The 17,300-nt window shown below is 42.5% G+C and overlaps 1 protein-coding gene and 1 long non-coding RNA gene across 16 annotated transcripts in view; one reads left to right on the top strand and one right to left on the bottom strand.

Moving 5' to 3' along the window:
• LOC103381547 (uncharacterized) overlaps positions 1-17,300 on the bottom strand; it is a 128,425-nt gene that overhangs the window by 52,896 nt on the left and 58,229 nt on the right. Inside the window, exon 5 of the long non-coding RNA XR_521810.3 lies at positions 13,125-13,180. This is a non-coding gene — a long non-coding RNA (uncharacterized LOC103381547). The remainder of the gene's footprint in view (positions 1-13,124; positions 13,181-17,300) is intronic.
• The window catches only part of nrxn1a (neurexin 1a), a 56,203-nt gene continuing 42,344 nt past the window's right edge, over positions 3,442-17,300 (top strand). For 5 of the 15 annotated variants that reach the window (XM_017034219.2, XM_025057688.1, XM_017034220.2 and 2 more), the window contains exons 1-5: positions 4,004-4,225; positions 5,222-6,598; positions 12,546-12,563; positions 13,299-13,328; positions 14,322-14,333. In XM_017034219.2, the coding sequence (XP_016889708.1) occupies positions 5,866-6,598; positions 12,546-12,563; positions 13,299-13,328; positions 14,322-14,333 (793 nt within the window). In that variant the 5' untranslated portion in view covers positions 4,004-4,225; positions 5,222-5,865. The other 10 variants (XM_025057687.1, XM_008313962.3, XM_025057689.1 and 7 more) reach the window with 7 other exon arrangements.

The following is a 17,300-nucleotide window of genomic DNA, read 5'->3' as shown; positions in this document are numbered from 1 at the left end:
CCTCATTAAAACCAGAGACTTTTTACATGGCACTTCAGCTCCTCCCTGTCTCACCTCCCTCTGTGTGTTTGTCACCGTTCACAACACAAACGAGGTAAACCTCACCGTCTCAGCTCGGCTCCAAAGACTGAGCACAAACTCACTGCAGGCACTAAATATGGGCGTGCAAATACACACACGCCTGCGCGTACACACATACTCACATACTCACTCTCACAAACTCACTAGATGCTGACAGATGAGTTTTTATTTTTGGCTGTATATTCTCTCTGCTGGCAGTTCAGACACATATTACCCGTGCACAAATGTTTCTGCACACATGCACACTGAATAAAACACTGTTATATACACACACACGCGCGCACACACACGTATATAGCGACCTTCTCTGTGCTGAGTAGGCAAAGAGTCAGGGGTCAGTGCCTACTGTCAGCCTGTCAGAGAGAGGAAACGTAAGACGAGGCAAGGAACAAGAAATGAGGTTGAAAGAATGAAAGAAGTTACATCACTTTATTACTCAGTAAAAATGCATCTAGTAGAGGACTTTATCTGTCAAGTGTAGTATTGGCTGAATATGTTGCAACTGTTTAGTAAACTAAGGGCTTAATGCATTTCCATGGGCCTGAGACCCACTGTTGGAGAATGGATTGCTCTCAAACTGCTCAGCTGCAGGCAGCCAAATGCATGACCGACCATGACGCTGGTTGTTTTCACTGTAATACATGAATAATTATTTGCCTTTTTTCTTTATTTTCAATACAACATAATCATGTTTTTTTGTTGTTGTTTTGTCCAAGTTAAAGTGAGGAATTTTCTCAAGCCTCACCCCAAAGCTGTTCTTATCATACATAATATTTGTATTCTACCAATTAAGGCCACACGGATGTCTGTGTCTGTAAATTACATTAGCAAACACTTTGTTGGAATTGATTTCCTTTCAAGGATATAATCCGATAACATTGATTGAAAGCATTAAGCATTTTTGAGACCACAAAGTAGATCAAATAATGTGATAATATTTTTTGAAATATTATGTCACCAGTAAAGGTTTTAGGTTGTAACCCAAGTGACAGCAATGTGTAATATAACTATAACATTCTGTTGTTGATTATTCCTGATTTCATCATCTAATCAAGTTAATGTGCATTCAATGCAGTCTCAGTAAATTAGTTCACATTTGGCTTAATGATTTGATTTCATCAACTGCAATGGAATTGTTGTTCCTGCTTGGTTGCTCTTGCATGGCTTTTGTCTTCAAAACATATTTACAGCAACATGTTCCTTCCTTTCCTTTATGGTTTTTAGTTAACAAACACCAGGGGAAAAAAAAGAAAAGAAAAAACAAACAGAGAAAGATACAATCTTTATAATGTAATTTTGTCCAAAAGGTCAACCTGACCTAGGGACAGGGGGAGTAGAGTTTAAAGGGGTTAAAGTAGTGGCAGAGATAATGGTGGTCAGTCCAAAGGCAACCAAATGCTGATGTTGAGATAGTTTCCATAGTAACTCCTCCTCCATCTCCTCGTTTTCTCTTTGCTGTTATCAGGCCTTTTCTCTGAAACACTCCCATCACACACGAGAAAAACACGCACAAATGTGCTGTCCTGCATGTGCATACACCCCCTCCTTAGGTCTGCACTGGGCTCTGTGGTCAAATCCCTAAAGTGTTAATATCTGTAACACAAATCAATTTGAGCTGTCGTGTTCCAGCTGCATAGTCATATGATATATGTCCAGATAGGCTCGTCTCAGCCCGTCGTCTGCCTTGCTGTAGTAAATACAGAATGTACATAAGTAAATATGCGCTCTCTTAGTGCCTGCTAAGGTAGACAAGAATGAAAAAAGTCTCTACAGAGAGACATAGACGTCAGCTACTGTACAACACCAATAAAACGTGTGTATTTCTGAGAACTCCACTAATGTTTATTGTTTCTCTATTCAGTCTTTCTTTGGTGTGGATCTCAAATCGGCATCACCGATCAGGTCAGGGTTGTTCTTTCACTCAAAGCCCAAGTCTTTGGTCGCCACTTTCACTGCTCCACTATACGCCTCCTCCTTCATAAGATGCACTTATGAAGGTTAGTGTTAGAGAAGAGTAAAAAGAGTCGAGCAAATACGGTGTCTGACTATAAGCAGATTATGGGTACACAACACCTAATAAAAAAAAAGGCAAAACTTCATTAGCAGCAGCCAGTCCTGGGTCCCCAGGTACAAAACCTCTGACTGTGAGAAACTGCACGTGTGATTGGCGATCACTCTCCTTGTGATTAGGGTGATAGGATATGCAGCGAGTAACAACAAATAACAAGCAGCAACAAGTGTGACTACTGTACTACCTGAGGCAACATGTACCTAACGACGTCTTGCATTTCAGCTGCTGCCCTTAGGGCTCACCACAGGGAATCATCTGCTCCTATCTCATCTAATCTCTTCTTCATACCCTTCCTTAGAACATCCATGAATCTTTCTGGGGGCTTTCCTCTCCTCTTTCTGCCTTTTAGTGCTGTCTTTAAGATTAGTCCCACTTTCTCTGCTCAGCCCATGTCTAAACCATCTCAAATCGTCCTTGTTTACTTCATTTTCAGACTGATAAGCATTGGTTTGCTCTCTGACGTGCTGATTTTTAAGCAGGTGCATTTTGATCATTCTCAATCACAATGACAGCATCTCCAGTTATGAAACTTCAAGATCAGAAACCTGTTTCTATCTTCAGATTATACACCAAAATAAATGCACTACTATCTCTTACACCTTTCCTTTTATTCTTTCCGTCTTGCTGTTACACAGCACCCACGGCACCTGTCTCCACCCACTCCACCCTGCCACCCTGCACTCTCATCTTTACCTCTCCGGTGCACTGTCCATTTCTCCGACGGAGAAGGTGTTTTCCCTACTGTATCTTTGCTCCCTTTACATCCCAAACCTTTTTATCTGATTCTGTCCTTTGACAAACTACAGTATCATTCCTTGGTATGGACATAAACACCAGACCCTCAGACCCCTCAACAACTTCCTCCGTCAAACTGCCCATCCCCATATTACATGACAAGAGTGTGAAAACACATTCCTTCCTTACTTGAACCAATCCGGCAGTCAGACTTCACATTCACTGATGTGACATGTTGATTCTTGTTGTCCTTGTAGTTGAAACACTTCCCTTCTATTGAAACTAAATCTAAATAACATTACTGAACAAAACATCACTGTATTTAACAAAGATTTATGCCTGGATGACTTTATGATTTTAACCAAGACCAGATGCAACCAAATATGAAGGCATGTTTATAAAGCAGCATCCTATGACTATATTTCTAACAAAAATAATAATAAGAAAATACAAATAAACTGTATAAAATATTGTCGCAAATGTATATAAATATATACATGTACACTTACATATATTTATCCACAAAAATACACAAACCGGTAGATTCGTGCTTACACATACAGTATACAAACACATTTATTTAGTCATGGTTTGTGTGTCGTTTTGTGTCGCGTGACTGCGTGGGAGGGAAGAAGAAAAGAAAAAGAGACATTATTTCCATGTTTTCCTTTTCATCAGACCAAAACCACTGCCGCCCCCACTTTACTGAATCTGCTGCCTCCCGTTACACCTGATCCTGCAGAGGTTAAGGCCACCGTGGCTGTCACTCACGAATTTAATCATTCCGATCTTCTCAGGTTCTTCAGCTTTATTTTCTGCGTCCGGTAATTGCGTTTTCTGATTCGTGCGGGGCGATGAGTGTACGCTGTCCAAGGTGCTGCAGCAGCGCGGCCCCGCCTATCCTCTCCAACTCCTTCAACACATCCCTCTCTCTCTCCTCACACACGCGCGCACGTCTGACCACGTGACTTTCCCTATGCCGAGTCTCGGAGAGCATCAGACTGCACCTTTTCCTTCTCAAGAGAGCGGAGAGCGAGGAGAGAGAGACATTGGCTCACACAGAGACGGTGTCAGAGAAGGAGAGATAGAGAAGGGGATAGAGAGAGAGAGGTGAGAGAAAGAGGGAGAGAGAGAGCGAGCGAGAGAGAGAGAGAGAGAGAGAGAGAGAGAACCTCGTCGCCCGGAGGCGAACCTGTGATAATTTTGTTTCTGTTCCGTAGAGCGGCTCTGACCAACACCCGGCTGCTCTCTCGCGACTTCTACGTTCTTACAAATGGGAAGGGAAATCGATGGTTCGAGCGCCGCACTGATGCCACGGGACCACAGGACGTGCCTGAGGTAGGTCCCGTTTTCTTCAGCCTACGTACGCCTCTACTGAGGACAACACCGGGCTTATATTACCCGGGCAAGGCTCTTTATAGTTGAAGATACATTAATGAAATGTACAAACTGTTAATTACTTATTTGCGAAATTGTAGTTATTAGCTAGAGCGCTGGATTATCTCCTGTTCCAGTCAAACAGGAGCGCGTAGGAGAGGGGAAAAATGGAGAGGAGGTATGGCCGCAAATCGACAATCGATATTTCAACCGCATTCATTCACCCCGTCTATCAATAACTGTGTTGCTGTCGCTTTGCGCTTTTCTAAGACGCCAGACGCGGTGGGGAGAAGTGGTTCCTTTGCTGTGCCGGAATATGTGTTTAAAAAATGACCAGCAGAGCCGTTAATTGAAAAAAGAAAAAACACGAGAAGCGGTTTGAGTCATCCGCCGCAGCGCGCACCGCGTCCGCCGCCTATGTGACGGAACTAACCGGAATCCTATCGGTCCAAGCCGCACTGGTTACCGTTATTTACAGTCTTTTTCACACAAATATACCACTATTTGTCAAAAGCTTGTTCTCCTTATTTAAATTTTCCTGAACTACGTCAACTGTTTCACAGTAAGTTCAATTGCCTAACAATAAGGCTCAGGCAGTTTTAACGGCACAAAAAATCTGCGGCACCAGGTGCTGTGTTTGTATGTGCGCGTCCCTGCCTGCAGAGACATGTCGGTATGAAGTCACTGTGCTGTGAGCGCCCTGGAAGACCCAGTCATCTATCGTCTATGTGTGTTAAATGTGTTAACACACTGGGCCTGCGTTAATGCGTGTGCACAAAATGCATGAGGGAAGAGTAATTTGAGAATAACAGCAAGCTGTGGTGTGAGAACTGTGTGTGTGGAAGAGAGAGAGAGAGAGGGAGGGGAAGAGAGAGGGAGAGAAAGAGAGAGAGAGTTTGTAGGTTTTACGTGCGTGTGTGACCCTGCTTGATTGTGCCGTCTCTGTTCTCTCTGTAGGTCGCTGGAGAGAGTGATGACGCGGCAGTAAGACACACACAAACCTTCCCCTTTCGCACATAGCCACACACACGCACAGACACATATTTGCCCACACGCACTTTTTATTCTTGCCCTACTAAGACCTGGAGGAAGGGGAGAAAATACGGCTATGACGGTGTCATTTCTCTCCATTACCAGTGTGTGAGGCACACGCTTACACTCTGCAGGGAGTTCTCTGCACAGGGGATAAGGCCCTATCTGGGGCACAAAGATGAAGTTCACTTTCCATCCATCATGCATCTAGCACTCACACAGATGCTCACACCAGTAGAATACACCTGGACTCTGTCATCAATAAAGGACTGAATGGACAGACTAGACTTTAAGGGGACACATACAGCAGACCAAGGTCCATAAAGTTGCCCCAAATGTGCTGAAAAGCCAGAGAGAGCCGTTGTTGTAGGACCTTTTATCTCAACTGGACCTGTACCACAGAAGTTCTACAGAGCTCCACCAAGAAAGACGCTTCCACCTGTAACATCTCAAAAGTGTTCTGCCGCTCATCCTACAGTTGTCACCATGAGCTGTAGGCTACAGAGAACAGCCAAGCTCTAGCTTCTGTCTCATCTTCTGTGTGTGTGTGAGTGAGAGTGAGTGTGTGTATGAGTGTGATGGCGGTGTGTGTTTGGGCAGCAGCCCCACTGCTCTTCTTGGGGCTGTGCCTGTGCAGTGTGGGGGGCCATGCCCAAGGGGAGGTCCTAGAGTTTGGAGGAGTTTCCAGCCAGTGGGGACGATTCCCTGTGTGGAACGCCTGCTGTGAGAGTGTCCTGAGCTTCAGCCTGCGGACTCACAGCCAGGAGGGCCTCCTGCTCTACCTGGATGACGAGGGCTTCTGTGACTTCCTGGAGCTGCTGCTTCTCCATGGCCACCTGCGCCTGCGTTTCTCCATCTTCTGCGCCGAGCCAGCTGAGCTGCAGTCAGGCGTGGCGGTGAGTGACGGGAGGTGGCATGCAGTACGTGTCAAGAGGGACTGGAGGAACACCTCTTTAGAGGTGGATGGACGACTGGAGGGTTGGGCAGAAGTTAAGAGCAAGAGAAGAGACATGACTGTGTTTAGCCACACCTACATGGGCGGGTTAACGCCAGAGCTTCACACCTCACCTTTGCGTCTCACCTCGCCTTCGGTGCGAGAACATCCTGCCTTCCGTGGCTGGATCACGGGAGTGAGCATCAATGGGTCGCTAGTGATGCTGGATGGCTCAGAGGGCATCACAGTGACATCTGGCTGCGGGCCAGACCACCAGTGCCAGAACGGAGGGGTGTGCAACTTGGTCAACGACCAAGCCATCTGTGACTGCTCCGACACAGGGTACCAAGGCAATGACTGCAGTGAAGGTAAGACCTAGAACTATCATAAACATCTCATCCCAAACACACATGCAGTACACTCTTACACACTTACGCACATAGGTACCCTTTAAAAGCATATATCCATAACTCAAACAAGACCGCCTTCAGTCTAAACATCTATTTTTCATTCACACCTTCACAGCTGCCATCAGCTGGTGTGTATGGACCAGCAGCCTTCAAAAACAGTGCAAGACATGAATACTGATGATGTTTGGTATTGATTTTTGATGGCTGCCAATTCAACATGCACCTCCAAGGCTCAGAGCTTAGCCCCTCCCCACCAGCCCGGTCAGTGTAGTGGATGCGAGAGATGGACGACGGCTATTCAGCACTGCATTCGAACCGTAGAGCCCAGGCAGGACTGGAGAGATTTAAGACACTCTCAAAACTCTGTGAGAAGCCTTACCTGACTGATACAGCTTTGAAAGGTTCAGATGGTGCTGCTGGTACAACACACTAACCATATAGATCCATTATGGATGTGGTTGTTGGCTCTTGTTGAGAGACTTTAATTGGAAGTAGGCAAAGAGGCTGAAAATCAGTGGTAGTTACACAGTTGACACCTGGCTGCCTGTAGTAATGGATTTGCATTGATTCTATATGGCCTTCACAGGTACAATACATAGGGTGTTGAAATGAAGCGTGTAGAATCAATGGCCTGGCATTAATTTGAACAGCTTTCAGCCTGTTGAGATGCTCTGTTAATGTGTGTGTGAATGTCTGGGGTGCCTTTTGTGTCAATGCACTACTTTACATTTCATCATAAATATGAAGTCTAATTACCATCACCACTTAAATAAAACTTTTATTTGCCTTATTTAAAGATGGAAAATAAAGATATAACACTTTATCACCCCTTCTTAAAACCATCAACTAAGCTTTTGGTCAATACCAGGGCCAATTTACAGTACAGTGTAATGACGGCCATAACAAAAACCAAACAGCTGCCTAATGAACTCAGCTACCTTGTTATGGCCACTGCTGCAAATGAAACAATTTCCCCCCGCTTAGCTGTGTGTGTCGCCAGATTTGATTTAGTTTATTTGAAAAGCAAATTGGCTTTCAATAGCTCTGTAACTACTGTGCCTTTATATTCGTTTGGATGCCAAGGAATACCCTTCAGCTTTGCCTTAGCAATTGATTTCTCTAATGGCGCAAATGCATCTGCCAGAAACGGCCCAGTGTCCACTGTTAGTCACTGACCTGACCTCGTACCCCACCCAGCAGCACTGTCAGCATCGCACCCCTCCTTTAGCCACCCGCCATACAACACTCCAGCAATTAGTGGACAGTGGGATGGCCCTGGGTTACCATGGAGACAGTCCTAATTGGGAGACCTCATGCCAGGACCTCTTCTCTGTTCTCCTTCTAACTCCTGTTCTGCAGCTTTAGTCTCCAGGCTTAGTGCTGCCTGCTTGTCACTTTGTAATTTAGGCGTCACTGTCGCCTGCATTGACATGTCTCTAGGTGTGAGTGTGTGTATGCATGTGTGTGACAGTCTTTTGGTGACGATCTTTGCCACTTCCCTCTATATGCCTCTATTCCACGGTAGTGTCATTTGCTAACTTGACATGAGTGTAGGATATGAATAAAATGATCAACACTGACTTTTAAAGAAAGTCAGTGTGGGCTGTCTGTATTGGTTACTGTTTACTAATGCTGCACAACCAGGCAACTACTGCTGGTCTGATCTCAGTCTGCTGTTACTGTCCGTGAGAGCTACAGGCGACATACAGTACACGCAGTTGTACTCACAGCTGAGACATGAGGAAGAAAATTCACAATATGCCCGAATGACTTTTCCCTCAGATGATGACAAACAATGCAAATATAAATAAAATTACTGCTGTGAGAGGCTACATTTTGCCATGTATATGATGATAAAATACATTTGAAAAATCGTGACTTTCACATACTTGCTATTTGTAATTTATTATAATGTGTGATCCTGTGAATTATTTTGAATATCTTAGTATTAAATACAGAATTAAAAGATATGTTATTACATGAGAATATGAACAGTTTAATTTTAGTGGTCCCTATATATTTCTTTACTAGTTTGGGGTCCTTGGACTAAGAGATTATGAAGACTCCTGTAAAGACAAATGTATATTTCAAAATGTATATTTCAACATTTCCAAAACTCAAGAATATTTGATTTCACAATATCAAACTGAATATTATTATTATTATTTTAAATCATTATTTTGTATTACTTGATTAAGATTACGTGAGAAACATTTTAGCAAATAATTATTTGGTACTAATGAGTAAAAAGACCTAACAATGTGCTCAATGAAATATATGCATTGTTACTTTACAAAAAAACGTTGCTGAATAATTCCAAATAATTGAGTGGTTGATTGACGTGCAACCAGTGATTTGGTGTCTGGCAAGAGCTCACAGCTGCACGTGCGCTGTCATTCAGGAGAATTATACGTGATCCGTGTCATTCTTATTAAAGCCTGCTGTGAAGTTGATGGTTACGGCGCAGCAGGAGAGCGCACACGTCTTGCATTAATAACATAGCAGGAGAGCGCACACGTCTTGCATTAATGTACGTAGCTCAAACATAGAAATGTATTCACAACATGCAGGCCCATGCACCTCAAACATTGTTCACATCACTGCTGAGCCACCTGAAAACAGTTCAGCTTAAAGCGGCAAACTGGAGGACTGCAGACGTTTTACATTAAGGCTCACTCCAGGTAATAATACCTGCTTTCCACCAGCCCTGTGGGTCTCCACAAAAGGATTTTAATACCTTTACATTTCTAAGAATGGACTCTGAAAGTATCAGCTGTGAGTGATGTCAAGTGTTGCTATCAAGACCGAGTGCAACATACATTCTATTATCCCCAGACAGTGAGTGTTAACAATAATTGCGTATTGAACTTATTACATTATTTTATATAGTTTTCAGGTCCGCCTGCATGTAAACACACAGCTGCAGGAAATGTGCAGCATACTTAGTTGGTCTCGGCCGCTTGTTTTTGTGTTGGCATAGTCTGCCGCTCAACGTTTGTCTTATTGGTTTCGGACTTTCACATTTCAGAATGGATCACTACATCCATCACTAAAATCACTACAGGCTTTAGCAAGTGTTGCTAAATGACACTGAGAGTAGCATCCTGACATTCTTTCTTCAGCTGTTTGCTGGTAAAAGATTCAACAGAGGAAAGGTTTCTACTTAGTGGCAGCTTTTGAGATTGGGACAAGCAGCAGGGGCCGGTAAACAAAAACTCAAACCATGAAAAACACCCCAAGAGTATTTCCAAAAAATGCCTCTTGCATTAGACCTGTCTGTTTGATGATTATCCTTCCCTGACGGCTCGGTGGGATATCTAAGACCACAGGATCCTCATGCCGAGCTAATATTTATGCACCGACATCGGTACCAGTGAATACTTCATATCTACTTATAGCACGTCAAAAGAAATCTCCCAGGTGCAGTGAGGTGCAGCTAAGTTATATTTGTGAGAAAAACTGTAAGGTTAAGAAAGTAGGGATGAGATGTTGAGGTCAAAATCATTCATAATTACCTGAATAATGACCTCACAGCGACTGTACAGTATGTCAAAGTCTTCCTTTAAATTAGCAGTTGCATGAATGTGAGTCTCGGCTGTGTAATTGTTTTGTAAGTTACTGGGAAAAACTGGGGTTAAAAGTTATTTTCCAAATAGCATACAAGAAATATCTTGTTATTCTGAGCATTGGAACCCCAGTAAATCTGCAGAATAAAGTACTGCGACAAAACAGATCCCATATGAACGTTTTATATAATATTGAACATGCTGTGCCAGAGGAAAACAAAAATCAAAAAGAGTGTTTTTCAAGACAGATAAGACAGTTTTGCTGTGGCACTGCTAGTTGTCTTACTTGCTTCCTCAGTACCACCAAGAATCCATAAAGATCCTTTTTTATTAACTCTCCCATTGTTGCAGATTTGTGAGACACTTTAAATTTATATAACAAGCTGTTTTTCACTGCAAGCATTTCCCTGCCCTGAAAAACAGTGTAGGACTTCTGTCACATGACTGTGAGGAAAGCGCTATTTAGAAGGTTTTGTTCTCAAAGCCTATCAAAATGACTGAAGTCTGTAGTGAAGAAATTAAACACTGAAATTCAAGCTCTTGTAAATGAAGAAAGGTTGGGCAGGGTTATGTATAAATGTAATTACTGTCTTGGCCACATTGCCCTCCAGTGAAGGCAGAATGAACCTGGCTTGTTAGGCTTCGCCTGGCTCGCATTGTCCTTGAGGGCAAATTGCTGTTAGCATGCTAATGGATCCACCTGTTTCTGCTATGCTACTAGCACAAGGGCAAAGGCAAAGGAACACTCACGTCAACACACTGAGAAGCAACTAAAACACACACACTTGGACACACACTACTTGTACAGAACAATGCATGCCTCTTGTCTCCTTGCACTGCTAACCCATCCCTACATATGTATCCTGCTATTTCACATCCTTACTACTGCCGTAGTCAACGCGTGTGATTATGTGTGTGCTTTTTACTGAGAAAGAAAGAGAACACAAGTAAAAGTGTGTGTGAGTGAGGTTTGTGTTGCATGCTATCTGTTGGGGGTTCTGGGGAGAGGAAGGTGCAGCAAGGTAAGTTTTGGGGAAAACGGCTCTCGAATCCAAAGACACAGGTAGGAATGTAAATGTGTATTTACTGCTAAGGCCTCTCCACCCTTGGTCTCTACAAGTAAGGGTGGGTATGAGTGTGTGTGTGTGTGTGTGTCTGAGAGAGCACGTGAGAGAGAGAGAGAGTATGCATTTATTTACGTTTTATGTATACGTGTGAGGTCATCGAGAGAATACATTTCTTAAATACTAGTGCTGTGTGCATGGACGTACACAGATTATACAGTTGAGGACAAAATTATTAAATTACATTTAAATGATATATATGTTTAAATTATGCATACAAGTATTTTTATACACTTTAACATTACATGATAAAACTACCTATTCTATTTTAGAAAACTAGAAAAAATGACAGGGTCAAACATTTTACTTAGAACTGAGCTTTTTTTTAATTATAGTATTAAACATTTAAAGTTTCATATGCATTGAGCATAAATCCACATTGGTCAGGGGGTCGGTAATAAAAATAATTGTAGTCAAATCACAATGACTCAAGATCCATTATTAAAAACATGTGTTGATTCTCATAAAAATTGATAGCTATTATCAAGTGATGCCAATAAGAGTGCCTTTCACTGTGGCACACTAATTATTTCAGGTGACTAAATAATACAGTAAACCAATGAAGTAGAATTGGAAAATTGTCAGTGGTACACCTGATGATCGGTGCACTAATGTGCCGGGGACAGAGGTTGGGAATCGCTGCACTAAAATTACTAACAACCCAACAAAGATAGATTTTGGTCCGGCTCATATCGAAGTACCAGAAAGGACATCACTGGTGGACCACATACATACATATTGAATCATTTCAATATGAAATATTGATACAGTACTTGCTGTCTATTTCTACTGCACACAGGACAAAGTGAAAACTCATTTAACTGAGAAGTGATTTTCTTTCTCTGTAATAATATAAATAATTTAAGCTTAATACATTTTCACAACACATATGCTAATCTATTGCTCTGTTCAAAATAACCTGAGAAAAGCTATCAGGAGGATTACATTTTCTTGGCAGTAAATATGCTAGATTTTGTCCACAACTGGGTTTATATATACGTACAGTACAGATGCAAATGAACCACAGTTCTGGCTACCAATGTCAGCATGGTATCCATTATAACTAGTTTGTGTGGAATTTGCATGTACGTTACCACGGTAACCCTGGACAGGTGTGCATGTACAGTAAGTAGCCATGGTAACCAAAGGGCTGAGCATGCATGTTAATGAATGTCTGTCTCTCTTTCCCCTCGCCTGGCTGCAAAACCTTCCCAGAGTTCAGCTACACTCCAGGTAGGTTGGACTGCTGCTTCCTCCTGTATCTATGTTTCTCTGTCTTTTCATTCACTCTTTCAGTTTGTTCAGCTTGTATTTGAGCATTTCCACTTGACCTTTTATTAACTATTTCATACAGTATCTATTTTCTTTTTCAATCTAATTCCTTTTTGTTTATGTCCATATTTTTAAACAAATACACACCTATCTATTTCCATCCTCTAATATTTTTTTTTATTTTCTTAAATCCTTGTATATATGTATTTTTCTTTAAATTCAATTTCACCTCATTTCTGCCTTTAGTTTTAATGTCCTTGTTGCAATTAATTACAGTGAAGGTAGCCAGTATAAATTCTGTTGGTCTGTAGGGGTATATAGAGCTGGCTGCTGACATCTGGTAAGTACTTCCCATCCCATATGTGTCACCATAGTGGCTCTTGCCTCAAGGTTACATAGACAAAGACATGAAGGAATTCTTGCATACACACTATCTGCATGCAGTCGTCTGTGTGCATACCTGTCTGTGCATAAGATCACGGCTTAAAAAGGGTGTTTTTCTGTATGATAGAGATGACTCACCCACACAGGAAGACGAGCCCCGTTAGCCCTCTCTGGCGTATCTCATTGACAAATTCCTGTATCACAAAAAAAAAAACAAAAAAAAAAACAAACACATTATGTTACACACAAAGACACACATTTCACACGCCATGATCAATTGCTGTGCTGACTGTGCTCTTGTTTTCCTTTAAGGTCTGGCACACCTGATGATTGGCGACCAAGGTATGGCCCTACTCTTACTTCACTTCCTGTTGTTCTCTGCTATACCATCATCCCCTACCTCCTCACCCACACACTCACCACTCCCGTATACCCCCGCCCCTCTCCATCCACCATCTGGCACGGGAGGAAGTTGTCTCTCTAGGCACTGAACTAAGGTCAGTTTTTTCCCTGTAATTGTTTCCTTTCAATATAAAAGGCTCTTTTATTTGGCAGCATTAGAAATTTGAGATTTTTCCAGTTCAACAGGACCATAAGGAAATAAATACAACATCAAAATTACTTTAAAAATGATACTGTTTAACATCTGGAAGAGAGTGATAAACCTAAAAGCAATTTCGTCTGGAATAGCTAAATGCTAAAGGCTGCTGATATGCTGGGAGCGTAGATGGCTGCAGCTTAATGTTGCTTGGCTGGGTTCGACTTGGCAGGTCTCCTGCAGGTCAGGCAATGGGGCTACGGCCGACTGACTTGCTCCATGGATGGTTTGAATCGGTCTTTACTCCTGTGCCTCATCTCATTCCCATCTTCTTTACTTAACACAGGTTTGAATGATGGGATGATGTGTGTGTGAGAGAGAGAGGGGGAGAGAAAGAGAGAGAGAGAGCGTACATAAAGAGTAAATCCATAAATTAGATGCTTTTGTACCACCATTCACATTCACCCCTAGCTTTCCTCTGCTGTCCAGCATGCCTTGCTCTGCTACCACATCGGCTTCACTCACAAGTGCATGCAACACAAACCTTGAACAAACCTCCTTGCAATGAATGAAGGCAATGCTGTTTACACCTCGACCCCTACGTTGTCCGGTGTTTTTAAGAAGGCACAAGTACAGGTGTCAGTGTTTTGCCATTTAAAAGGTATTTAAAAGGTGTTCTTTGAAGGACAGAACTTACAATCACACCCATGTCTTTTTGCTCCCTCTCTCTTTTGTTTCTTTGTTTTCCTTACTCTCCTCTTTGTCACTGTTTGGGACTCCTCTCTCTGTGAATACAGGAAAACCTGCAGGTACCCCACCCCTGATTTGTTTTTCACGTCATGTGTATGGCTTCGGGGCTGTCCTCATTAGTTCTACAGATGAATGAATTTTATACATTCATTGTAATTTGGCCTGTAGAGGTTCAACTCTTTATTTGCAGTTGCCATTGAATTACAATGTTTCATTTTCAGTAAGGTAAGATGCTGGTGCATGCCTGTGCAAATCTTTTCATACTTGTGCATGCGTGCCAGTGAAATGGAGCTCGGACCTGCGCTGCTATTGAAAAAATCCAAAGGTAGGTGCTGCTTGATTGGTCAACTCTGCATGACGCTGATGAATACACTGATTGGCACACATGAAGACTAGCTCAACTGTGACGCGCCGATCTGCAACTATTGTGCAGATCTTTGATTGGATTGAAGAAAGACATGATGACGGCTGTTTCCTATTGTGATGGCGCAGCCGTGTATTCAGTGAATGGTGCTGCGTAATGAAATTTGCCTTCATGCTGGTTGATAGTGTTGGATTTCCTGCTTTAAAATGTCTGCCCTGAATCATCCAGGTGGCAGTCAAGTGTTAATTGTCTCGTCTGGCTTATGTTCAGCATTTTAAATCACCTACTTAAGTGTTGACAGGTATAAACATATTTTTGCAGCCCTATTGCATAATGTGTTTCATGTATTTGCGTATGGCCTCAATATTACAGGTGTTTGGATTGTGATAGGCTGAACGTAAAACTGTGGTCGTTTTTTTTTTCATTAGCCCCCCACCACCCCAACACCTTTGAAGGGTTTTTTTGAAACCCTGCACATCAAAAAGCGATGCGTGCATTTGTGTGTTTTTCCACAGTATACTGTGACGTTAAGGCTGTCAAATGCTGCAGACGAAGTCTAGCTTAGGTTAGCTTCTCGTAAAGAGCCTTTTTAAGGAGCCCACAAAGCTGAAATGAGTTTCTTTGAGGGGGTGGATTGGGTATGAGGTGGTGTGTCTTAGAAAGATATATTTGTGTGTGTGTGTGTGTGTGTGTGTGTGTGTGCGTGTGCATTTACTGGAGAAATTGAGAAAAGGGGACTGTGGCTCTGAGAGTAGAGCTAAAGGAATGAGTGATAGCGGGAGCAGAGAGGGGAAGAGGAAGTGAGGGGAGATAAAGTGAGTCGTCTTTTCTCCTGTGATGTAGAGCAACTGCCTGTATCTGCAAAGGGACAGCGGTGCTCCCGTCTGCCCTCTCCCTAGCCCAGTGATTCGCCAAGGGACATCAGCTCTTATGGGGGACTGTGGACCTTTCCCTCTCCTCCATAAAACAGAGCTATCAGTCTTCTGGAAATGATAGCCACAGATCACTAATCACTCTGAGTGGGTAAAGATACAGAAATTCTTGGAGAAACAAAGATAGGAGAGAACCAAATTGGATTTTCATAAGTATGGAGCAGCCAAAGGCAGAGCGGAAAATTGATTTTTCTTTCTTTTTTTCCCCCCAAAAAGTACTGAGTGACAATAATCCAGTTAGAAAATGTACTTAAAGTCATGTAGTAGAATTTGCTCAGGACATTAGCATCAACAGTTTAATTAAGTGATTACAGTTTGTGAGCAGTACTGAGACATCCGTCAACAGGCAACATCGACTGTTTCTGGTGTTTATTTATTTGTTTGTTTATTGCAGCTTTAAGAAGGCTTGTCTGGTTCATGTTGGTCGGTAGGTCGTATGTCCAAGTGTTCTCCATATCAGTCCAACAATCTGTGCACAGCATAGACAAGTGGTCTGCCCTCGCTTAAAGTGACCTTTACACATCCACGTACGTGAACGGGTGGACAAACACACGCACACACACATACACACACACACAGGATAACCTTTAGAGTGTGCTGCTGAGTTGAGTGAGTGTGTTCAATGTAAATATGCATGAGTAAGACAGCCTACACATATTCTTCATGGTCAGCGGATGAAGTGTGTGTGTGTGTGTGTGTGTGTGTGTGTGTGTGAGTTGCATGCGGGGGGTATGTGTGTGTGTGTGTGTGTGTGTGTGTGTGTGTTCAAGGGAGGTGAATTCTGAGTCACCACTCTTGACTCATTAAGCGTTGGCAATCAAAGCAGCTCATTTTGAAAGAATTTTAACACATTGCCTAACGGCTTAAATGCACAAACACACACACAATGACGTTGGTTCTTTGAGTTTCCCTTTCATTTGTCTCTTTTTATGTTTTTCCCACTTTGCCTACTAAACCTTACCCGCACACGCAGTACATACACACACACACAATAGAACACATGCATGGAGGATCAGCTTTGTGCTGACTACACCATATGTGGGACCGGGAATGGCAGCAGATGCCAAGACAAGAGGAACCAGTCAGTATCAGCAAAGTACAATATGTCTCCTACCTCTTACTCATCAACATCTTAGAGTCCTGATAATATATCACCCGATGATTTTGAAATGTCAGTGTTATCTGACTCAAGACTCACCCCGTAGTCGAGGGTGCCTTCTTTAACTTTTGACTTTAAAGATGTAGCAAAAAAAAAAAAAATCAACAAATTTAAAAAAGAATGAACTGAAAATTAAACGGACAGATGAGTCAGCAGTATGCCTAATGGTTACTAGCTTTTCAACACAAAATTGTTGTTCATGCAGAAAGAGTGACTGTGTGCTGCTTCTGAGGAAACTAGAAAAAATCAACTGTTCCTGAAGCTAACACACACACATAAATCAATTCAATAAATCAGTCATTTTCATTCAAAATGTGTCACTGTATAATAGAGACGTCAGTACTTCCATAAACCTTGTTAAATATGCAGTTTCATTCTGGCTGGAACAAATATTGTGATATACTTTGTATTTGTACATTGATCAGGCACACTTTGCTGTATAAGGACGAGCAAGTGAACAGCACCCAACCCGAGGTGAGACTGTTAGCTTCTCGTGTTAAGAGACAAGTGTCTTGTGATTGGCTGACTGCCTGGGTGACTGGCAGGAATTTGGGTCCTGATAGCTACATCT

Source organism: Cynoglossus semilaevis, chromosome 8 (assembly GCF_000523025.1).
Source record: "Cynoglossus semilaevis isolate Cse_v1.0 chromosome 8, Cse_v1.0, whole genome shotgun sequence".
NCBI lineage: Eukaryota > Metazoa > Chordata > Actinopteri > Pleuronectiformes > Cynoglossidae > Cynoglossus > Cynoglossus semilaevis.
This window is presented reverse-complemented; position numbering and strand designations above follow the sequence as displayed.